This window comes from Cuculus canorus, chromosome 16, assembly GCF_017976375.1.
Source record: "Cuculus canorus isolate bCucCan1 chromosome 16, bCucCan1.pri, whole genome shotgun sequence".
Classification (NCBI taxonomy): domain Eukaryota; kingdom Metazoa; phylum Chordata; class Aves; order Cuculiformes; family Cuculidae; genus Cuculus; species Cuculus canorus.
Genome location: NC_071416.1, coordinates 198,352 through 223,292, shown reverse-complemented (window position 1 = coordinate 223,292; position 24,941 = coordinate 198,352). Strand labels below are relative to the sequence as shown.

The following is a 24,941-nucleotide window of genomic DNA, read 5'->3' as shown; positions in this document are numbered from 1 at the left end:
AGACCCTGGGCTCCAGACCCTTCTCCAGCTTTGTTCCCTTCTCCAGATCCACGTATACATGTTTCCATACAGCTGTCACTAGGTCTGTGCTCACATACACGAGCACGGCCAATCGGAACCAGTTTCTGGATTCTTTACTGCTTCCCTCCTCCATGTTGTGTTTCTTAACCTTCAGCTTTAGTTGCCAGCTGACAAAACCAGTTCCACGTGTCAGTGTGTGCTAAGGACAAGGCAGACAAGGCTGCTGAAAGTCCGGTGGGGTGGGAGAGGCCGGGTTGTGGTGTGGTTGGTTGTTGTCCTGCCCACCACTTTCTGCCCAGGAGGTGAGGGGCGAGTGTACATATGTGTCCACCCCACTCCCTGCGTGGCCTCGCCGCTGCTACTGCTGGCCAGGTCAGCTGGGAAATTTTGGAGAATGAGTAGCTAAACAAAGTTCACAAAACAGGAAGGTCCATGCTCCAGTGAAGAAGGGGAGGAACAGGGATGCACACAGGGTTACTCAGAACACCACGCTGGGGGAAGGCAAGAGCTTGAGGACAGGATCACCGTTTCCAGGGACATGGACCTTGAAAAAGGACAAATGCAAGATCCTGCACCTGGGAGGGAGCCCTGGAGGGAGCCAAGGACCCTTCTACTGGTGCCCACTGATGAGTTTTGCAGTGACTGCCTGGGGAGCAGCTCTGCGGTCCAAGCTATCGAGTGGAGCCCAGCTCAGTGCAGTGAGGAGGGTGCTGGACCCAGTTGTGCCCACAGGGATCGATCCTCTCCTTAGACCACATCTGGAGTATTTTCATCTGGTTTCTGCCACTGTCACCCCTCCACACATGGAGAATGTTGGTAACACAGAGGGGACATAACAGCAGGCCACCACAATGGCCAGGGGCTGGGAACACATGCACAAGAGGAGAGATTGAGGGAGAGGGGTTTCATCACCCATTCCAGGACTGGAGAAGAGGGAGCCAGGCCCTTGCGGAGGTGGGTACTGGGAGGAGTGGGCTCTGCTACAATAAACCCAAACTAAGGATCTTAAGATTCTATGAGAACAGGGAGGGGGGAAAAAAAATCCCCCCTAGGGACTCAGCCCATACCATCCCCTACCCCGTGTGTCCTTGTCTTCACAGAGGACTTTTTCCTATTGATATATCTCTGATAGTCATGGCATTGACTTTTAAAAGCTTATTTCAAACCCCAAGGCTTTTTACAAACAGATTTATTTGCAGGTTTGAGAGGACTACACATCAAATTGATCTTAAATATATTTTTTTTATTATTTCTTGTGGTTTTCCTTTATATTAGATTTTTTTTCAGTCAAATGACAGCATTACAACTTAACAACCAAACCAGGTTACACACACACACACACACACACACACACACACGCAGAGTACGTTAACATATCCCAGGCAGTCATGTCCTTCAGTCTGTTGACTCATGGCAAATGTTTGACTCGTGGCAGACGCCCTGTCCCTACTGACCACGCTTACACCGACTGAACGCATAACTCACAAAAAGGACGTGTTTCATTAGCATTGAGTTTCAGATGAGGTTTCAGTCATACAGCATAGGTGATGTAGAAAAACAGGGCTCTTTTCCCTCTTTTCCCCATCCTGGTGTAGAAGCTGCCCCACTGTTGTAAGGCATCAGGCTGAGCGCGGCCAATGGAGAACGCTGTGTGGGTGCCTCTGGATGGCGGGGACCTCGGCAACACCCAACAGGTCAACCTAGTGGTGGCAGACACAGGGCTGGTGACTTGGACAGCAATGGTCTCCAACACAATTTAGGGTTAGGGAAGGCATAAGGCAACCTTTTCTGACCAACTATCACTTCTTTCTCTTAGAGGGAAACACCGGCTACTGAACATGCCGTCTGTCCTGGCCATGCACTGGTGCTTGTTCAGCCATCAGCTCTTGCTCTCCACGCAAAACCTAGCAAGCAACTGGGGTTTAGGCTGAGCTTTTCAAAGAGATTTAGCTAAAAAACATACATCTGTTCTGCTCAGCTTCTCTGAAAATCCCAGTCTTTACTTTTAAAATGACATAGAAGCACAGAGAGATTGAAAACTGACTCCCAGTCATCCCTTGCATAGGACTCGTAACAAGAGTTTACGGATTGATTCAAGTTCTGCAGTTGTGTTAAAAAAAAGATGACAAACCATGGCAAACAATGAAAGGCACATGGACAGTCAGTCTGATGTGGAGGCAGGTGATGCACATGGATGAGTTCTACCAGCGGAACACCTTAGGATGATATATACCAATAAAACATTGCTGTGCTCGGGGGCTCTGTATGGATACAGTTGCGATGCAAGAGAAAATATCAGTGTGGTAGTGTTCTGCCTCGTGCTGTTCCCTTACCTTTAGATGTCCCAAAGCACAATCGTGTCATAGAATCATAGAATGACAAAGCAGAGAAGATCTCAGTAAGACTTGGTCATGGCTGCTCCTGGCTTCCTCCATGTGGAGATGCAAGGGGACTGGGAAAGAGTAGAGAAGCTTTGGGATTGCCTGCATGACCCATTTTTAAGCCATGCTGACAATTTACTGTGCTGATTTCCCCTTCCATTTGCAAGGAATATAATCTTCCCCTTCTGCCCAGAGGATAAAACGTGATAAGAGCAGAAGGCAGAGGGATTTTTGTTAGTAGCTGTGACAGAGCCAAAGCTTTGCAGCAGGGTTTTCCTGCTCCTGCTTCTGTTACATCTCTCTAACAGAGCTTTGTACTTGGTCTGGGCCAGGGGCTGGAAAAGCAACCCCAAAACCAGCGCTGGAGGGGCTCAATGTGAGTTTAATGGAGGCTCACCTCACGTCATCTCTGTAAAAACGGATTTTAAAGAAGACTGCGTGTAAAAGCCTTCTCTGTTGTTAAATGGAGGTGCTCAGCTTCGTCATCCTTCTCTAAGGAAAGAGTTGTGGGTTTCATTAATGACACAGATCTTCTAAGAAGCAAAAAGAAAGGCTGATTGATGGTTGATGAACAGCATGAAACAGGGCCCAAGGGGAGATCTCCTGACCAAGCTGGGTCAGGTTGTCCAGAGCCTGTGGCTGACAAGTGCTCCCACCACTAGAGTGGAGCAGAGGAGGTGGTAACATGTCCAATGGATTTCAGGACACCTCTTGGATTTGCCAACCCCGCAGAGCAGCTCACACCAGTTCATACAGCTTCATGCAACCCATGACAGCCACTCTGGTCATGTTAATGGGTGAAGGAGGAGCCCTTGAGGACACCAGGAAATCATTGATGACTGTGACATTGTCTTGAGCAGATCTGATGGGCAGAGATGGAAAGCTCCATCTTGAAGAAGACAAACCCTGAGCCAATCACCCCATCTAAGCGCCATTAACTGGTCTGCAGGTGGGAGTGCGCTGCGATGGAGAGGTTGTGAGCGTGGTGGCTCTGGTCCCTGCTAGCAGCTGTGCTGAGGAGGTCAACAGAGACAGTCCAAGGAGGGACAATGACATGGGGGAGCTCTGGGGACTGAAGGGGATGCTGGGGGGTATCCCTCCGACCAGCAGCTATTTCTGGGTGCAGACAGCAAAGGAGAAGCAGTGAAATGGAAGCACTTGTGGAACCAAGGGCCGCTGACAAGCCCCGGTGGCCAGAGTCACCATGGCACCAGCCAGACAAGGGTGGCCTCTGGTTTTCCACCTGGACACTCGGAAGCCTCCAGGACTGCCGTCACCTCATCCCAGGGGAGCAGGGCTTGGTGCTGTCCTCCATCAGGCAGCAACAGGCAGAGGCTGAGAACTTTCTTGACTTGTGGTCTCCCATCCCTTTTTACTGGCCGTTTTCTCATTATTATATGGTTCAGTCTTTGGAGACTTGCTTGGTTTTGAGTAAATTCACCTGAAATTTAATTCCACTTTATGCCAGAAGTGGCATTTCTCCTCCACAGGAGTGAGGGCAAAGCTGTGGGATTCCAGTTGACAATCTCACTGAAGCACTTATTCATCTGTTTTTCTGTTCTGACTGGGACAATAAGACATTGGGAGAGGTTTTCTCCTCTCCATTGGGGCTAGATAGAAGAAGGAGAGGTGTCAGTAGGATGTAAATGGAACGTTATCCATTGGTTAGCAGCATGCCTAAAGGAAGGGTGAAGATTCCCCCAGTGGTGATCCTTGGGATGAGCCATGTGTTTAGGGTATCCATAAAGAAAAAGAAACGCTGACTCCCATGGAAAAAATAATTTTCCTTCCAGATCAGACTTTGACAACAATTTTACAGAAAGTGCATTGGTGAATGTGAGTTTCAGAGCAGCGGCTGTCCCTGCCCTGGCAGCTCCCTCATCTCGCAGCGCAGGCGGGAACCAAAATTTGATTAAAGGACTTGTTGCGTCTGACATGGCTGCTGGCGAGGTGCCCCGTGTGCGTGGTGGCCTCTGGCGAGGTGTCCCACATGTGCCATGGCTGCCAGCAGTGTCCTGTGTGTGCCATGGTTGTGCCGTGGCTATGCCGTAGCCGCTAGCCTGCCATCACCCTGTGCAGAGCTGCTGTGGGAGGTGGTCGCAGGGCTGTACAAGGGTTTGAATGTGTTCTGCTGTAATCTGGTTGTCATATCAAGTGGTGGCACTTCTGCAGGGGGCTTCCTGTGCCGATCTTGTTCTGCTGGCGAGGGGAGCCTCACCACGGATTCGTCACTGGGACAGAGCCCAGCTGCCCTGCCCAGTACTGAGAGGCAGCTGCTGAGATGCAAACCTCTCATGCCTTGCTCAGAGATGATCCCCTGCACCACGTGGACTTCTAAGTGGTGGAAAGGGTCTTTCCTGCTGCATCCATGAACTCCAAGTGGTGCTGCCAGTGCTGTCCCCAGTGTCCCTGTGCCCCAGCCTATCCATCCATGCCTGCTCCTCCCTGCGATCCCAGCACGCAGCTGGGAAGCTGCTGCAGATCCAGAGCCAGCTCGCCCATCCAAGCCCCAGTAGTCACGACTGCAGCTCTGCCACGCTACCCAGGCAAAGCTGGCATTTACTGAACATGAGTTGCCCAGGTCTCTCCACCAGGGAATATTTCCTTTTCATGCTTTCATTGCAAGAAACACAGAATTTCTCCCACAAATCTGCCTGCCACCTGCATCAGCGTTTATCCATGTGATTGCTCCAATAGCTTCCCCCATCCCAGCTGCCTTCAGATCCCAGGGCTGTGGTGGGAGCCAGCGCAGCTCCACTTCCCTTCCCAAGTCCTCGGGGGCTCATTGCTTAAAATCCATACCTGGTGGTTCACAACCAGGCCCAAGGAGGGACCAGCCACACTCTCACAGCTGTAAGGTGAATTTTTAGGACATGGGTGAATGAAGAGAGGCGGCTGCTGCTTAGGGACGGATTTACCATAAGTGGCCAGAGCTGCTTTTTGGAGCTGTTGGCACATCGAACCCTGCAGCTCTTGCGAGGTACAGCAATCAGCGCTGCCAAAGGCTTCTGCCACATCCCTGCAGTATCCTTTGAGACTGCACAATCAAAGGCCTCATGAACAGAAACAAACCCCACATACCAGCGGAGAAGCCCAGAAAAAAACCCCACATTTTTAAAGCCCCCAACATATTTGTTTGTCCCTGAGTCTGTGCTGTAGTTTCCCCCTATGCAAATAAAGCAAAGCAAGCAAGACTCATTGCAGCCATTTGAGTGGGACCTCCCAGCCAGCCAGCACTGTGCTTGTTTCACCTTCCATCAGGAGCATTGCAGAGATCACCACAAATTCAAAATACTTGGTCAAAAAAAACCAAAAAACCCCTATAAAACTAAAACCCACACCCCGCAAGAACTTACTGAACACCTACACATGCACACATCTGCAAACAGGAAGAGTTCTCAGTTTTTTAAGCACCTTTCACTTCTTTTAAGACTCGAGGAGACTCATGACCGCAGTGGGAAGGGATTTTCTTGCTCTGGCAGGAGATTTGGTATCAGGTCTTGTGTTCAGCGTTTGGCAGGAGAGGAGTCTTGCAGGACTTCTGCAAAGCCTGGCCTGCACACTCTCTGCTACAGCATTTCTTACACTGATGCTGGCGGATGACAGTCATTTTGCAGGGCGTTAATAGGTGATTATTAATGTTAATTACAGGAGTGAGTGTGCAAACAACCGCGGAAGAGGGGTGGGTGGGCATCGCAGGAGCCGGTATAGGCTGTGGTAAGCGTGCTGTGTTGACCTGCAGGATGCTAGGGCTCTGGACCAACCTCTTCATGAAAACATCATTAATAATTTATTAATCCTTTATAAACATACTCTGGATATAAAGTGTAATAATAGTTCTGCTTCATGTCCTGTACTGGCTGGGCACAGCGTGATGAAAGATGTCTGAGACTGACACAGAAAGAAAAAAGGAAAAGAAATCAGTTTGCATTTGCTTCCAAAAAGCAGGACGGAATAACAGCATCAGCCAGTTGAAATGGGTGCTGGGAACTGGCCAGGACTTGGCAGCATGGCCAAAGTCATCTGGCTCACGATGGATGAGTAGGATGCAGGGGAGGATTTTGATGAGGGGTTCTTCCTACTGCGGTACCATTTGCTGCCAGCCTGGTGGACACAGAAGGGCTGGCAGGTGAGACATGGCAGGATGCACCCTGGAGCCACTGTTCCCAGACAGCGTTGCTGTCCCCCAGCTCATCTTGCCCTGGAGCTGCGGAGCGGCAGCCAGCGTCACAGCCAGGCTCTGGCTTCAGCAGGGCTTCGGAAGGACTGGCAGCAGCTTGAATGTACAGAAGCAGAATCTGCAATGGAGAACAAGCTGGGAGGCAGGACACGGCCTGGCTTGATGTATATTTGGTGTAGAGAGAAAATGCTTCCTCTAACGCTGTTGCCTGTTGGCCATGGATCGAATCATCCAGTGACATGGGAAAGAGCAGCACGGGGAAGGCAGCACCTCCTCGAATCCATTGGACAGTTGGAAGCTCAGGCTCAGCCCCTACTTGCCTTCACAAGCACCTGCACCAGTATCCCTACAAATGCCGTGCTCCCGGTTCACACCACAAATCCTTTTGGGATGAAGGCATTTATGTGAAGCCCAGGAAGCCAAACGATGTAAACGTTCCCCTCAAGTCAGTGTCTTTGCCAAGCAGATATCAGAGACGAAGTAGGGCAATCTCCAGTGTGGTCCTCATGTTTGGCGGTGAGGGATGGCGACTGTAATGCGGCACAAGGAGAAGCGGCTCAACGGTAACACGGCTTCCCTACGATGCTTTCTCTGCTGGTAAACCACTGCCTGGAGAAACCAATCCTGCTGCCAGCATACTTTCCAGAAAGGCTGAAAAGAGCAGTGGACCAAATCAGTCTGGCACGTGCAGAATACGGCCCAGTATCTCCCCTAGCCCAGCCGCCAGCACTGCACTTGCCCATCTGCACTGGCCACTGCAGCCGAAGGGGCAGGAGGCATCTCAGCATCCATGTGATGAGAGCACTGCGTCTCGGGAGGACTTGAAACAAGAAACTGGCCTGGAAGAAGGTTGAAAAGAGATACTTGAAGTTGGTTTTCAGTTCTTTCTGTGCTTTTGGGAATGCCATGGCATTGCAGCAAGAGAGAAATGCTGAGGTGGCTCCTCCACAGTCCAGGCTCCCGGGCACAGCCTCAGGGCTGGTGCTCCTAAGAGGGCTTAGTTTGGTTTTAATCGCATTTAAAAAAGATCAACAAATACCAGCTGTCTAGGCTTACGAATCCTTCAACCCAGGTCCCAAGCTGATACTAGGGGATGTTAACGCGGAGAATGGAAGAAACCTATGAAATCAGCATTTGCCGGGGGGAAGGTGGGGCTATTTCTTGTCTCAGAGGATGGGAATCTGGGCTGTGAGCTGGCCATAAGCAGGACACCATGGTCAGACCTGGCACAGGGTGCAAAACCAGACCCTTATGGGAGGAAGCTGGGGGAAGATCGGCAAAGTTCTGCTGGCTTTGGAGCCATCTCAGCTGGTGCTGGAGCTAGTGAGAACTCTGGATCGTGTCCTCCAAAAACAAGTCCATGATAGGGAGGGGAGGGATTTCCATGATGGAATTTGGCCCTTCATGACAAAGGATTGAATTTTTAGTGGGAGGAGAAGGCATTCCCACTGCAGCTCCACTGCAGCAACCCTCTCACCTGTCCCATCCTGTTCCTTTGCGGCTGCTTCCAGGTCTATCTCTGCCTCGACTTCAGCCTCTTCAGCATCCTTCCACCACTAGCTTCAACATGCTTTCGCCACCTCGTGGATGCTGCGCAGATCCCTGCCTCCACTCCCCTCCCACGGGTCAGCGCTGGGCAGCCAACTCTCCTGGGCTTAAATGGTGCCTCTTCTGAGTGTACAGGGACATGTAGACATACCTACACACATGTATGGATATCGGTGCAGCTTGGGCAGAAGGTGGCTCCAGGAGGAAGGGGCTCGCTCAGGTGAGGCAGCAGCGGCTCGGCGGGATGCCTGCTCACAGAGATGCTGTGGCTAGGCCAGGGCTGGAAGCATCTCTGTCGTAGTGGCTGAGGGTGGCAGCGATACACTGGGACGGTGCTTTGTTTCCTGAGATTGCTTTTAAGGTTGCCTTTAAAAAATACACCATGAGGCCACAGGAGCCGCCTGGCTGCCCCTGCCCTGAAGGTTCCCACCAGCTCTTCCCCACCACCAGCCCTGGTGGGACTGGCAGTGGGATTTATGTATTAGCATGGTAAAAATGGAGTTAAAAAATCATGGAGGGAAGGGGGAGTTGCTGGTTTTGGGAGAAGGAAGCATTATTTAGTGCAACTGATGAGATTTTCCTAAAACTCCCAATTCTTGTTGCTTTGTTGCTCTTTTCACTCGTGCTCGGTGTCTCTGCTTGTGACATCCCAGTCCAGCTATCGCAGAGTGATGGCATCATGAAGAAAGGCACTGATGTCACAGGCTCGTCAGGACAAACAGGATTTGCCATGGATTCCAGAAACGGGTGATTTCACCGGGAATAACGATTTCCTGCGTGCAGGCTGGTGTGGCTGCGAGGGCAGAAGGGGTGGCACAGCTCCCATGCCAGCAGGGGCTGCTGGCCCAACCGGCATCAAGGGAAGCAGTGAGGGTGGGGAGGAAGACGAGGAGCAGGGCCAGGCGTGTGGAGCCGCATCTGTGGAGTGAGCCCACAGCCCGGTGCCACCGGTGTTCATCGGGACAGTGGGTGTTGGGGAGGGGTTGACCCCTCCGCCAGGGAAGGTGGCGGGGGGCCTAGCAGCACGGGCATCCTGGCGAGGTCAGTAGTTGCAGTGGCGCTGGCAGGGCTGGTGGACAAAGGTCCCAGCATGCTGGCTGGGCCGGCGCAGCGGGCGCTGTCGGGCCCGATTCTGCCGCTGCAGTGCCTTCTGGCTGAGCTGGTGCCTCTCGGCCAGCTGCTTGGCCCGCTGCGTGCGCCGTGCCTGCCCCACCTTCTCCAGGATGGCAGCCTTCGCTGACAGGGACCGGCTGTGGTGTGGCACGTGCCGCTCCAGCCGTGGCTCTGGCACCTCCCTGCGGAGAAAGGAGCTGTCAGTGGCTGCTGAAACCCAGCCCTCACCCACCCTAGCAAGAAGAGAATCAGGGCCTCCATCCCATCCCCACCATACCACATTCCCAGGATGGATCCAACCTGTCAAGGGCAGGGAAGCTCTGGCACAGGCAGCTCTAGGACAACTGGGTTAAGTTCAGACACTACAGGAATGGGGATGTCCCCACAGTGGCAAAGTCCCTTGAGCCCAGTGGAGGGAAGCCAAACTCTGCCCCACTTCCATCTCACTTGCAACCCATTTGATCTCCTGGCTGGTTTCTAGATCTCTCTGGCCTCCTTTCTGCACCCTCCAGGGCTGAGGTTCCTCTGAAGCTCATGACATCAAGCTGAGGCCCTCAGGGGAACTTTGCAAAGGGAGAAGCCTGGAGAAGAGGAGACGGAGGGCAGACCTCATCGCTATCTCCAGCTTCCTCGCAAGAGGAGGAGCAAGCGCTGAGCTCTTCTCTCTGGACCCGAGGGGATGGCAGGAAGATGCACCAGGGAGGGTTAGGTTGGACATGAGGAAAAGGTTATTTCGCCAGGAGGTGGTGAAGCACTGGAACAGCTCCCAGGGAAGCAGTCGTGGCACCAAGCCTGACAATATTCCAGAAGCATTTGGCCAACGCAGTGTGAATGTTTGGGTTGTGCTGTGCAGGGACAGGAGTCGGACTCCACAATCCCTGCTGGTCTCTTCCAACTCAGGACATTCTGTGAGTCTATGAAGCTCTGGAGGAACAGTGTCCCCCGGCCTGGGTGCAGGCTCGCCTCGCTCCCTTGCGCTGTGGGTGAATAACTGCACTGCGGCACAGGGGAGGCGCTTCCTCCGCTTCCTCCTGCCTTGCCCTGGGGAGGGGGTCGCAGGGGAGGGGCTGGAGGGCTGGGACTGGTGGGCAGCAGGGGTCCTGCAGCACGGTGGGAGCCAGGGCTTGGCTGGCAGCAGCAGAACTGAGTGTGTGTATGGTCAGGGCTCTCCAGGTGCCGTGGGGCAGTGGAGGCCAGGAAGGGACAACTCTCTGCAGGACAGCTCTCTCTGGGACAACTGCCTGCAGGAAAAATGCTGCTGGGACAACTGTCCACCGGGAACCATTAGAGTTAGGGCTGGGGTTATGGTTACAGTTAGAGTTGTCCCTGCACTGTTGTCCCCACGTAGAGTTGTGCCCATGGAGAGTTGTCCTAGCCCTGCAGAGGGCAGCCACGGGGAGAGGGTAAATCTCCCTGGGGTCTCCAGTGAGGCTGTGGCTCCAGGGAAAGAGGGTAAGGGGTTCCAGCACACAGCTCCTGTGGGGGAGAAGGGGCAGTGGGCTGATGTGAAGCATTTCTGTTTAATGCTCCCCCCTGCTAAGCCGGGCTTTGGGGCACAGAGAAACATCTGCATCCAGGGCTGGCAGTGTCCCTGTGGCTGTGGGACACCCAAGAGGCAGGAGGGGGATTGGCAGTTTGAGCGCCCTTCTGCCTGGGAGAGCTGGGGATCTTGTGAGGACCCAAGGCCACCTTGTCCTGTTGGGTTTGCTTTGCTTGTGCCAGACCTGTGCAAACACCTGTGTTCGAGCCCAGCCTGGCAAACCACTCTGGAGAGGCGATGGGGTAATAGGCGTCATTGGCATGGGCGGCTGCGCTGGGAGACTCTGCTCCTAGCATGGGAGGAGGATGTGGCCCTCTCCAGCTGCAGCCTAGAGGCCAGGTCATGGTCCTGCACCCGTGGCCGTCTCAACATGGTGTTGTGATCCCCTTAGCACTGTATTTCGGGACACAGAGACTGCCATCTATGCACAGCACAGGCCACGGCACCCTGCCAAGTGTGCAAGGTGCTCTCTGAGGTGGGACACACAGAATCATGGAATCATTATGGTTGGAAAAGACCTCTAAGCTAATCCAGTCCAACCATCAGCCCAACCCTACCATGACCACTAAACCATGTCCCCATGTGCCACACATGGGTGAAATGCTCCAGCAGTGATTTGGGATGCCAGGACTGACTGTCCACCCCAGTGTTCCAGCATGTGTCAGAGCCGGCAGCCCCCAGCGAGTACCCCCAAACCACACTCACCCGGCAGTATCGTCCTCGAGGCCCTCCCCATCCACATCGAGGGTGCTGGTGATGTAGACAGACATGCTGGGGTGCTCGATAAGCAGGTCCTCCATGGGGCTGCTCCCCATGCCATCAGGGCCGGGACCCTCTGCAGTAAAACAGGGGGGAGGGGTGACAAACCAACTCTCATCCATCAAGCAGGGACCGGCTGGAGCCGGAGAAGTGGCTGGCAGCGGCAGTGGAGCTGGGGGTCCTGGCCAGGATCGCGTGGAGCGCCCAGTCCCACCAGCACCCACTCGCCGAGCTGCGCCAGGGCGGGCACGGCTGCCTGGGGGTGGCAGGGGGTGCAGAGCCATGCGGGGCGCAGCGGGGACACACACACATACCATGTACAGTGGGGAGGGAGGGAGGAGAGAAAGGGGCATCATTAGTGCGAGAGACACCCCACCACCATCACTACCGCCACTGGAGATGGGCACGGCACCACTGGGACCTGACAGGGAGGGGGATGCCAGCAGCGCCCCGCACTGCGCCCCAACCTGCATCCTCTGCACCGCGGTGGCCACCAGTGTAGCGGGGCTCAAAGCCAGCAAGCAATGGAAATGGGTCTGGTTTGACCAAAAAGTGGGGGTACCAGCTGGGTTTGACGCAGCAATTCTTTTTTCCCCCTTCTTAAAATGAAGGAAGAAATTCAGTTGGCAAAGAAACACTGCTTTTGCCTGGCCTTATGGCACCCGAGCCGAGCCGAGCCGAGCCAAGCCGTGCCATGCCACGCCAGAGGAACACCGGCCCGCCTGCCCTTGCAAACACTGCCTGGCACTTCACAAACATTGGAACCAAGCATATACACAGGAAAAAAAACAGAGCACACCTTTTTCTGGAAGAAACCAAGGGAATAAATTCTTCAGGAAAGGTTTTCACTGTGCTTCAGCCCATTGGAGGCCGAGTCTTGGGTGGCTGAGCCAGGAGCTGCTCCCCACACCCCTCCTCCTCTCCCCTGCCTCACCTGCACCACGCAAAGGCACTCGGGCTGCTGCTCTTTCTACCTGTGCTCAGAATGACAGGCTGGGTTATGGGAAGGGATCCTGCACCTAATGTTGGGCTCATCAGGACACCCAGAGCCATTCCCTGGCTTGTCAGAGCAATTCAAGGGGGCTTAGGCAGGGGTGCAGTGCAGTGCCTACATGGACATGTGTGACCCTGTGGCTGGGTGAGGGTGCAGAAGAAATCAGAGGGTAAGGTGTCCTTGCACTGGAGAAACACAGCACACAATGTATGGGGCAAGCATTCCCCACCCAGCACATCCCTGGTTTGGCGGGCCAACACGGCCTCAGCCCAGGCTCAGGGCAGGCCACAATTAGCCTTGTGAACACGAGAGCATCTCTCTTCGGGTCAGTGGACACTGGGCTATTAATAGTCGTTGACATACCAGGCTGGAGATTATTTGTCAGCCGGGAGAAAGCCATCAAGCCCAGCCAGAGCATTCCCAGGCCAGCAGCACTCCCACGACAGGGAGCAGGGGATCCAGCGTGGCTGGATCCTGCCCCAGCTGTCCATGGCTACCTGTCCCCATCCTTTGCCAAGGTGGGTTTTAATGTCACCAGGAATATTCCAGGGTTCCCACATCTATGGGTGACTTGCAGCTCATGCAGCTCAGAGGAAATGCTCTTTGCTTGCCCCAGGATGCTGAGCAGTGCCGCCTGGGCAACGGGGCATCTGATCCTGAGAGATCTGGTTAATTCAGAAGTATTTTGCAACATGTGGGTCAAAGACCTGGCTGAGAGGTTTGTTAGGTTCTGAGGTTTGTTAGGCTGCTATGCTGCTGGGAGATGTTTGCTGGCTGCCGTGGCTCAAAGGTAAGGATTGGGGCTGGAGCCAGCAGGTGTAGTTTCTGAAGTGCTTTGCATAACTCCAGCCTCAGAACTCAGGCTGAAATGAGTCTGCCCTGCATCGGCCAGGGAATGCCATGGGAAAAGGCAGCAGCGGTGCCGGTGGATATTAGCAGTGGGGTGGCCAGTCCCAGGCAGACACTGCTGAATGCTGGCTTTGCACCAGGAGCCTGGCCACTTGATTGAGAAAAAAAATGGGAGCATTTAGTACCAAAGTCATCCCTGGGTCCCCACTGAGCTGCCTGCAGTCTCGGACCCAGGGGCTCAGGGAACAGCCCAGTGTTTGTCTGGGGAAACTCCTGGCTCCTCCTGGCATGTTTTGGGCATGCTGCGGCTGCTGCCTGCTGGCCTCAACACAGGGCAGCTGCACGCCTGTTGCTCCAGAGATCTCCTTGCAACCAGCTCCCTCTCCTGTCACCACTGTGACCCCCCCGGGACAGTCATCAGAGAGGCTGGGGGACAGAGAATCGTCCGCGCTACCTGTGCCAACACCACCGTTCCACATCCGCCAGCTTCCACAGTGCTCCCAACAGGCATAAGGCTGTCTCTGTCCCCCATCCCAGGCTTGTCTACACTCCAGTCCCCTCGCCAGCTCACAGCATGGGGCAAAAACCTAATAAACAACTCACATCACGAAAAAGAGCTCTGCTCAGTACACAGGGAACAGGCAGGGAGCATCTGCTCAGAGAATAGATGCTACAAGAGGGAGGAAGAAATTCTTCTTCTGAACCTGCAGGATTTGTGATCCCCTGGGCTGGGGTACCACAACTACCCAAGAGCTGTGATAGCATTCTGACCATCGAGGAGCTCTTGTTTGTCTAAGTTCACTGCTCTATTTGCAAGTAAAAGGTCATGAAATCATCATTGCAACTGGCTGAGTCATCGACTCTACAATAGCAATGCTTAATGGAGCTGGAGAGGCTCTTGCACACTAGGAATTTGACCTGCCTGGCTGGTGTCAAACAGGGTCCAGATGGTTATCATCATCCCTGGAAATGGGGAACACTTGAGGGCTCTCTAGGTATGGACCATCCCTTGTCTCAGTGCTCTTGGCATGGGCACTGGGAGCAATTTGGGAAAATAAGGCCTTTGGAGTTGAGATTTGCTACTCTGATGGACTCAAATGACACAAACATGACCACATGATGGTCAGTGGCATGTCCCCAGCTGGGACAGGCAGCACTGCCACTGCCTGCCCTTGTGTGGGGAAAACCCCAATCCCAGCTCCTCCGAGCAAAGTGCTGCGCTTGGTGCAGCTTAGCCAAGGCCACGGTGTTACCACAGCTCACAGGCAGACAGCCCGCATGGGCTGCTGTCCCCCACCAAGGCCACATCAGGCAGGATCGCACCCAAACCCTGGGTGACATCCCCAGGTTCTGTACCAGGGTCTCCTCCTGGCACAGAGGCACTTGAAGGCTCCAGGGCAGCAGCAGCCCCAGCCAGGGATGCTGCTGCTCCCATGCTGGTGGAAACTGGGAACCACTATTGAGAGAGGAAAGGGAAAAGGGAGGACCAGGCTATGGGCTACGGTGGTGACCACTGGGCTGGGCACCATGGACGGGGAAATCAGGGGAGGAGGGATGAAGGGGAGAGCTGATCACATGTGGTAGAAGCTCATCTGCTGTCATCTCAAGAGGTTTGCCCAGCTCCAGAGAGACAAGGTGCAACAGAGGCTGTGGGAAAACAGTCCCCTCCGCTTTCCTCACCTGCAAGATCAATGATGAGCCAGCCATCCTCCTCCTCCTCCTCCTCCTCTACAAAGGGTTTGGGCTCCTCCAGGCCTTCTGGTGTGTTGCTGTCACTGAAGAAGAGGCTGGTGAAACGCTGAAACATGGTTAGGAGTGGTCCAGCAGGATGCACAGTGAGTTCAAGCTATTGCTGAGCAACGGCTCCCAGGCACGGAGATGGAAGCGATGGGCAGGCAAGGCCAAAATCAACACTCGGGCTCTTGGTGGCAGTGGAGCTGCTTTGCAGCTAGTGAAATCGTAGCAGAGTTAAACGGTGTGTAGTGCAGTGCTGAGGTTCTTCACTTGGCTTCAGTTGAAAGACCTGTAAAAGGGAAAGAAAAAGGAATAACGCATTTGGACTGACTGGCACTGTGGCCCTCCTGCATCCTGGAGCTCAGACAGGCTGGAAAGGTCAGAGAAAACGCAGCTCTGACACTGGTCTGTACCGCGGGCTGCTCCAGCTGCTGCCATCTCCAAGAGTATCATGCACCGTGGCTGAAAGCAGTGTTCCCCTCCTGCACTGAGCCCTGCATCATTTCCCCTTCCTCACAGGTAGTGTGGCCCGCGGACCCATCCACCAGAACTGGCAGAGGCAGCACCAGACACGGCTGGGACACGACACTGAGCAGGCAGTGAGTGTGGCTGCAAGGGCAGGGCAAAGGAGCGATGCTGCTGTCCTCTCTCAGGACGGATGGCACAAGTTGTCCTTAAACCCCACACCGACACACTGACAGCCCCGTCAGTACAGCTGCCCTCCCTCCTCCTCATCCTTTGCTGGCTTTGTGCTCAAGCCCTGCCTGTGCTAATACCTGCTTGAGGTTGGTTTAATTTCAAAAGTCGTTACTGTCACTCTATGTGTGTGTATCAGCAGAGATGCTCTTCCAATGCAGCTGTGTTCCACTGCCACTTTCCAGCCCCCAAAGATGACACCATCACGCGTGACATCACTGCTCCTTTACAAGGACCTTACAAGGAGCCAGGAGACAAAGCTCTTGGCTACAGGTCGTGTCTCTGTCCCAGGCCCAGCAGGGCAGGGTGAGGACAGTATTACCCCAGCCCTGGCAGAGCCACTGCTCCATCTACGCTCATTGATGTTTTACCTTCCCCCAGCTCGAGGGGATGTTAGGACTCACTAATTGTGTTAATGACTGCAAAGCCCTCAGAAAGGCACAGACAGACAAGGTGCACAGTGATATTCATGTGGAGAAAATGCTTTTTGGTCCAGAGACACATTAAAGGGCATTAAAACATGATCGAGAGGTGGATATGGGAAGAGGGGACAGCCATGTATAGCCCTGCTTGGCACATTGCTGTGGGTGAATTTGGAGGGCATAACTCCAGTCCATGGCTCTGTTGACCAAGGCAGCGTAGAGCCTACAAGTGGTCCTGGGCCCCGGTGAAGTCCCATCTGGACAACATGGAAGGGAAAAGGTGCATGGAGACATGAAGCACCAGAGCCTTGGAACTTAAAGGTGCCAGCTCTCCAGCAGCTCCAGTTTGAGTTCAGTTCCCCCTAAGAAAGTGGCCTCTCCAGCCTCAGCACTGGTGGGAAGGGTGACTGGCTTGGGTGCTTGCTGAGGTTCTGGGGCTCAGGCATGCTTGTATTTGTCTGTTGTGGGATCACTGTCTTTTGCCTGCTTTTAGGTGCCTCAGGAGGTACAACACCTGCTCCACAAGGCAGAAAATGAAAAATCAGGGGGAGCCTTGATTCCCCAGGCACATGCGGGGACACATGTGGGGACACATCTGATCTCTTCCCCCATGGATGCAGAAGGGAGTGCCGGAGCATGAAGCAGCACTAAACACCCAGCTCTCCCTCCTGGGCATGGTCAGGGAAGCAGTGTTCTAGTGCACGTCTCTCCTGGGCAAGTCTCAAACCCCAGGTGACTCTGATTGCCCCAGAGGTGCAGGGCAGACCCTGTGGCTCCAGACCTCAGGGTCCACGTCCCTGCTCCAAGATGAATGCTGTGGTTCATCCCTTCCACTCCACCATGCACCCAGATCCATCCAGGAGTAAAGGTGGCTGCTAAACATGCAGCTGGGACAGTGTGACCAAAATGGACTCAGCTGAAACCCTACGAGCCTCTCACGATAATGAATTGGAAGTCAATGATGACTCCCGACTGTATTCTAAGAAGGCACACCTGACTTCTCGTGGAAGCACCCAGCAGAGGAGTTTGGTGCACTGAGATGTGACAGAATCATTTAATCATCAAATCCTAGAATGGTTTGGGTCAGAAGCAACCTTAAAGCCCACGCAGTTCCATCCATCTGCGGTGGGCGGGAACACCTTCCACTGGATACAGTTGCTCAAAGTCCCATCCAGCCTGGCCTGGAACACCTCCAGGGATGGGGCAGCCACAGCTGCTCTTTTCCTCTGACTGCAGCAAGAGCTGCAGGCTCTGCTAAGGCATCTCCTGGCCGCCAATTACCTCCACAACTGCAAAGCCACAGCCTTTCCTATCCTCCAGTATGCTCACCATTGAATTATCCAGACACCCTCCTTTCCTGGAGCATTAATGCATAACATAAGTTAGGAAACAACCTGAAGAGGGGCTGATCACCAGCTGGGCAATGAGTGAACTGGTCCATTGGGCTCTCTCGTGTGCTCTGTGCTAACCATAGCAGGGCTTTCCCTCCCACAGGTGCATCCATCCCCCCTCTCCGGGGCCAGGCTGGCAAAGGGCACCTCAGGCAGCCCTGGCCTCATTACATGCAAGTTCTCCCTGCATGCAGTCTGGAATCTGGCACCTGCCTGGAGCACTTACCTATTTTTTAGGTGTCTTTTAATATTTTATTGATATTATTTATTTAATAAATGTATTCAATACCTAATTGCAGCAGAAACCCCGCTGCTCCCAGGTACCCATCCAGGCTGGCAATGCCAAGGGGCTCCCCACTGCTGTCTCCTCCCCAGGTGACCAGGTAGGAAGGAGAGGCCAGGAAGCACCCAGCAGCCCATGGGTGGCATGTGGGGCTCTGGATCCCAAGGTCACCGTGGCGTTGGCCCCATGCAAGACCAGGAGTGGGTTCTGATGATCTTTCAACTGGGGCAGCTCTGCCTGTGGCATTCCCAGGCCAGCAGCAGTTCTGAGCCAAGGCTAACCATCGCCATGCAGCAGCTGCTCCAGGCTGAAGAGGACAGCAGGGTCCCCTGACCTGCACACTGTGCCTGCCTGGCTGGGGAGGATACTGGAAATGCTCTCAGCCTGCCTCAGTCTGTGGCCTATGTGCAAATTCCAATCTGTTTTTCCCCTAGACAGGCATGCCAGGCCACAGGAAAGAGCTGGGGACAAGAGTTGGCACAGGGGGAGGCTGGTAGCCTCCCACTACAAGGGGAAGGGCACCTGGAAAAGGATCCAAGCACTGAATTTTTCACAGAATCCTAGAATCATGGAATGGTTTTGGGTTGGAAGGGACCTCAAAGCCCATCCATCTCCAACCCCCTGCCATGGGCAGGGACACCTCCAATGGGATCCAATTGCTCCAAGCCCCATCCAACCTGGCCTGGAACACCTCCAGGGATGGGGCAGCCACCACTGTTCTGGGCAACCTGGGCCAGGGCCTCCCCACCCTGACAGCAAAACATTTCTTCCTGAGATCTCATCTCAATCTCCTCTCTTTCAGATGAAAACTATTCCACTCGTCCTCTCACTGCCCTCCCTGATCCAGAGCCCCTCCCCAGGTTTTCTGGAGCCCCTTTCAGGACTGGAAGCTGCTCTAAGGTCTCCCCGCAGCCTTCTCTTCTCCAGGCTGAACGACCCCAACTGTTCCAGCCTGTCCTTGTACAGGAGGTGCTCCAGCACTCGGATTATCTCTGTGGCCTCCCCTGGACTTGCTCCAACAGCTCCATGTCCTTCCTGTGCTGAGGACTCCAGAACTGAATGCAGAACTCCAGGTGGAGTCTCATGAGAGCAGAGCAGAGGATCAGAATCTCTTCCCTTGTCCTGAGTCGGAACAGCCCTGCCAGTGCTAAGGGAGCTCAGGGGAGCTGGCAAAGCCTTTAGGATCAAACCTGTGGGATGGAGGCAGCAGCTAGATCCTGGCCAGTGAGGGACAAAATGAGCTTTAATCCTCACCCTCACTTTATCCTGTCTGGTCTAAAATCCTAAGTAACTCTGGGTTAGAGAGGCAGGATGAGGTGCTTTATCCCTGAGGTGCACCCTCAGCAAGTCTGTGAAGGACACCAGCCTGAGTGGTGCAGCTGATGGCCAGAGGGAAGGGATCCTATCCAGAGGGACCTAGGCAGGCTGGAGGGGTGGCCCTGTGGGGACCTAGTGATGTTCAATCAGGGCAACACAGGGCACCTGCATGGTACCAGCCCCTGGGACCAGCACAGGCTGGGGGCTGGAAGCAGCCCTGCCAAGAAGGATCTGGGGACATCGGTGGGTGACAAATTGGATGTGAGCCAGTGATGTGCACTTGCAGCCCAGAAAGCCAAGACAGCAGTCCTGTGCCGAGGACTCCAGAACTGGACACAGGGCTCCAGGTGAGGTCTCATGAGAGCCGAGGGGCAGAATCCCCTCCCTTGCCCGGCTGCTCACATTGCTTTGGATGCAGCCCAGATATGGTCCATGAAAGAGGTATGGCCAGCACAAGGGCACAAGGGGACTGTCGATGCACCATGCCCTTGGGACTGAGCTGCAAATCACACACCCACCCACACTGTGGTGACCAGAGCCAAGATTGCCACCATGGGACCCTTCCCAGGCTTCCACAAACCCTCTTAATCGGCATGACCACCTCATCTCAGGCTGCTGCCACCACAGGGGACAGTCCACAGGTGACACTCACGTGGGGACAGATGAGTTTCTTAATGAGTGAAATTCCAAAACGTCCAACAGCCTTTTAAAATCAGCTGGAGGGCATGAATTATTAAATTTTAAAGTAGTAGTAAGGAAACCATGATGCACAGAGTTATTTCCCCCCCTTCAGAAATCTTGACACAATAATTAGTTTTCTGAGTCACCACCACTGCAAATAACCCCATGAGCTAAGAATAGGCAAAAGGATCAGCAGCAAAGCCCCAGGATGTGCCAGGAGCTCGCCAGGGCAGGAGCCACAGCTTCACAGGGCTGGCAGCTTCCAAAGTCCCAGGCTGTAAGAACAACAGCAACTCCGCTTGGAAACAGCAACAGGTTCCCTGAAAGTTTCCATAAATATTTGGCAGCAGGAGGGATGCTGCTGACAAGCAGCAGGAGCCGTCCTTCCTCAGCAGAGCTAAGAATACCCGCACAGTCATCATAGCCAGCGTCAGAGGTAGGAATCAGGTGCCTTCCGCCAACCCACTTGGGAAACGTTATTTCCAGCTCCTTTTACCTAAATTAGACAAGCATTTTGCAGGCTGCTTTCACCACACTGTATGTACCAATATTCTAAACCTGTTCAAGAACACAAAGAGAAGGAGAAGGGGGTCCATCAGCAGCACAGTTCAGGGGGGAGGCCTGCTCATCATCCCAAAAATCACAGAACCCTAGAATGCTTTGGAAGGGTTTGGGTTGGAAAGGACCTCAAAGCCCACCCAGTCCCACCCCGTGCCACGGGCAGGGACACCTCCCACTGTATCAGGGGCTCCAAGCCCCATCCATCCTGGCCTGGAACCCCTCCAGGGATGGGGCACCCACCACTGCTCTGGGCAGCCTGGGCCAGGGCCTCCTCACCCTCACAGCAAAACATTTCTCCCTAAAATCTCATCTCAATCTCCCCTCTTTCAGATGAAAACCCTTCCCCCTCATCCTATCCCTACACTCCCTCATCAAGAGCCCCTCCCCAGCTTTCCTAGAGCCCCTTTCAGCACTGGAAGCCACTCTAACGTCTCCCCACAGCCTTCTCTTTTCTCCAGGCTGAACAACCCCAACTCTCTCAGTCTGTCCTCGGATGGGAGGGGCTCCAGGCCTGGAGCATCTTCATGGCCTCCTCTGGACTCACTCTAAAAATGACCAGTGAAGCATTCCTGCACTGTCCTCTTTCCACCCCCTATCAAGGAAGAGACCAGAGCTGGCAGGGATTGCCTAGACAGTTTGGCAGGGCTGGATTAATGCGTTTGGTCACTCTACAGTTGCCCTACAGCTCCTGCTGGCCTCTTTGTCCCCCAGCAGCCTCATTTATGGGGTTCCCATGGAGCTGAGAGACATGCTGAGGCTGCTGCCAGCACAGACAGACAGACCCCAGCAAACCAGATGTAGGATCCACAGCCAGAGCCTGCTCAACTGCAGAGCGGGGGCAGGGGAAAAGATCCCCCCAAAACCTCTTTATCATGACACTCTTACTATTGGCCACAGACCAAGCCAGCAGCTGAAAGGGCTTTCATAGGCCAGCCCAGGAGCTCAGCATGGACTGGAGTCTCGATGTGTTCCTCCAGATCCCGGGACAGCAAGGGGGGTGCTTCCCTGGAGCCATGTCCCCATCCGCACTGGCTCCCTTGTGTAACTGCCGTGGGAAGGTTCTTGCCTCAAGGACAAACCCAACCTGCTGCTACTTGATGTCATCACACCAAGCCCTGGAAAATCTGTCCACGGACGACAAGACAGGAGCAAGCAGGAAATTCTCCTATTTGCCACGTGGTGTCCTATGCAATGTTAGAAATTTCCTCAGTGGAATACACTAGATGCAATATTCCTAGGAGTGTGCAACCAGATTGGAGAGCAGCCCCAACATTCTGCCCTCTGTGAATCACAGGAGGTTGAATGCCAACTGGCAAGTTGGACTTTGGTACCACAGGAGCCTGAGCACCCCAGCAGCCCGGGGCTCATGTGTGCCAGGCAGGACTTGCTTGCACAGGGTTGCGGTGCAATCAGCACTGAGAAGCCCTCAGATAAGAGTTCACATCTCAGGTTTTTCCAGTCCTGTTACAAGCAGGTGATCTCGGTTTATTCTTGACAGGAAATATTTCCATTCCGTTTTTCCCTTTGTGTTCAGCCAGATAAGCACCGATTTGATCTGAGGGGCTCCTAACCGCAACAGTGAGCTATGGCAAAAAGCTTTTGTCTTTTCTGGGGATGAAAAGAACATAAAAGGAGATGAAAGATTCATTTTAGAGAGAAAATAACTAGCTTGAGCACTTTGTAGACTCAGTCTGGTGGGCAAGATGGTACAGCACAGTCATGTGCCGGAGCCCAGCACCTCTCTCTGGGATGGATCCCTACCCCAGCAAAGCCTTGGCCAAATTAGCAACAGCTCCTGGCACCATCACCCTGTGGTGCAGCAGTCAGCAGTGGCTGTGCTGCTCCCAGGAGAGTCACTTTAAGCCACCCCAGGGTGATGGTGCCTTTGTTCAGATTCTCCTAGCAGGGCTATAGCTCCCCTGCACACAAGAGAGAGAGAAGTACAGATATATACAGGACAGGAAAGACACAGAACTGTTGGAGCGAGTCCAGGGGGCTGGAGCACCTCCTGAAAGAGGACAGGCTGAGAGAGTTGGGCTTGCTCAGCCTGGAGAAGAGAAGGCTGCAGGGAGACCTTAGGGCAGCTTCCAGTCCTGAAAGGGGCTCCAGGAAAGCTGGGGAGGGGCTCTTGATCAGGGGGTGCACGGAGAGTACACTGGCAATGGTTTTGAGCTGAAAGAGGGGAGATTGAGATGAGATCTTTGGAAGAAATGTTTTCCTGTGAGGGCTGCCCAGGGAAGTTGTGGCTGCCCCATCCCTGGAGGTGTTCAAGGCCAGGCTGTATGGGGCTTGGTGCAACCAGATGCAGTGGCAGGTGTCCCTGCCCATGGCAGTGGGGTTGGAACTGGATGGGCTTTGAGTTCCTTTCTAACTCAAACCATTCCATGATTCTGTGGTATTTCCCATTACACAATTCTTTCTGGAAACTCAGAACAAGCTCGGTGCTACCATGCGGCAACCATCTAGCCATGAGCCTGCCCCAGGACGGGCGACAGCAGCATAAAAAGTGTTTATGCCTGTTTATCATAGTTAGGCTTATTTAGCATTGTCTATAATTATTAAAAATAGGTAAATAAATAGCTGAAAAGAGGGGAGATTGAGATGAGATCTCAGGAATAAAAGTTTCCCTGTGAGGGTGGGGAGGGCCTGGTCCAGGTTACACAGGGAAGTGGTGGCTGCCCCATCCCTGGGCGTTTTTGAGGACAGGTTGGATGGGGCTTTGAGCAACCGGATGCAGTGGGAGGTGTCCCTGCCCACAGCAGGGAGGTGGAACTGCTTGGTGAGATTTCCACCCCAAACCATTCCATGATTGTGTGATACGTATGGGAAAAAAATAAATCATAGAAGCAGTAACACCATTTTTAACATGTTTCTACAATCACACTCCACAAAGCCCCTCAGATGGGAGCAAGTTTAGTGCCCAGCCAAGCTGCTGAGGTCCCAAGGCAAAGGGCATGAAATCTCTAAGAAAGTTGACATTTTATGACTTAACATTTCTGAGCTGTGCCAAAGCAGGTGACTTCGAGCAGTAATAACAAAGGTAGCTGCTATGTGCAGTACCCAACATACTCATGGGCTCAGCATCCCAGGACATGGTGGCACCACAGGATGACACAGCGCACAGCTCAGCCTGGCACCACATCCTTCACCTGCTACGCACAGCCCCACGGCTCCTTCCCGTTAGAGCAGAACTCAATAAAAACATCTAAGCACACGCCCAAACCTCATTAAACCACTGAGATTTACAAAGTAAATCGAGCTCTAAAGACAGTTGGTGTTCAAAAACATCAGGTATGTGCTGGAAAGCACTCAGTTAAACACAAAACACAGATGCAGCCATTTCCGTGTTACACACAGATCCGGATTAGGTATTTACAGTCCTTTTCCTTTTTCACCCTAACAGCCTCTCGTAAAAACTGGGAGACACATCCGTGTCTGCCTGGGAAAGCAGAGCCTCATGGGGAGCCATCAGCTGTGAGGACAGAGGGAGACTGGATTGCAGGGGGGCAGGGACAAAGGGGGACACTAATATGGACATAAGGGTACGGGAGGGGTGAAGACAGCTCGGGAGGACCTGGATGTGGCAGACACAGACACACAGGGAACGCGGACATGAGGGGTGACATGGACATGGGGGTGAGGAACATAGGCATGGGGAGAGGGAACATAGAGGGACACAAACACAGAGACGGGGGGGCAAGGGGGGAGGACCCATAAGAGGGGAGGACACAGACATGGGGAAAGGGACATGGACACGGAGTGGGGGAACATGAGCACAGGCAGAGGGACATTGGAACGAGGAAATGGAAGGGCATGGAGACAGACATGAGGATGGGGTGAACACAGGGAGACACGAACACAGACATGGGGGGGGACACGGAAGCCCGGGGGAGGGACGGGAACGGACACAGGAGCTCGGGGTTGGGGGACGGGAGGATGGAAGACGGGTCACGGCGGGACACGCGGCAGGGTGGCGCCCGATGACGTCTCAATGTCATATGCAAATGACGCGCTACGTCACCGCGGCGCAGCCAATAGCAGCGCGGAGCCCCCTCGGCTCAATGCGAGGACGAAGAAACAAACAACTGGCGGTGGGGGGGTAGGGGGAGGACACGGGGACGGCGACGGGGATGGGACCCGACCTTCCCCAACTTTTCCCCCTCCCCTCGCCCCCTCCGCCCCGGAGCCCGCCGGCCCCGCTCCCTCCCCTCGGTCGCGGACTCACCTGCCCGGGGGGGCGCGGAGCGAGCGGCGGTAGCGGCGGAAGCCGAGGTTGTGCCGAGTGCCCACCGCACCCCGGCACTAATCGGGGCCGCCGGCAGCGCCCGACACGTCACCAGCCACGCCCCCCGCGCCGGCCAATGGGGGGCGGGGGCTGAGCCCGGGACGGGACCCGCTCGTGGAGGGTGTGGGCTGAGCCCCGAGCCCCGAGCCGGGGTCTCTCGGGGGGATGGGGCGGGTTGAGCCCCGA

General features: G+C 54.2%; 1 protein-coding gene across 2 annotated transcripts; it reads right to left on the bottom strand.

Moving 5' to 3' along the window:
- Positions 1-1,219: 1,219 nt before the first annotated feature.
- TP53INP2 (tumor protein p53 inducible nuclear protein 2) lies at positions 1,220-24,822 on the bottom strand. Of its 2 annotated transcripts, none has more exons than XM_054081379.1 (4): positions 24,696-24,822; positions 15,066-15,408; positions 11,489-11,798; positions 1,220-9,425 (listed from the first exon to the last, which is right to left on the bottom strand). In XM_054081379.1, the coding sequence occupies exons 2-4, from the start codon at positions 15,190-15,192 to the stop codon at positions 9,173-9,175; spliced, it is 690 nt and encodes a 229-aa protein (XP_053937354.1). In that variant the 5' UTR covers positions 15,193-15,408; positions 24,696-24,822; the 3' UTR covers positions 1,220-9,172. The 2 variants fall into 2 exon arrangements, with proteins under 2 accessions (XP_053937354.1, XP_053937355.1); XM_054081380.1 differs by having other exon boundaries at positions 11,489-11,618.
- Between the last annotated feature and the right edge of the window lie 119 nt (positions 24,823-24,941).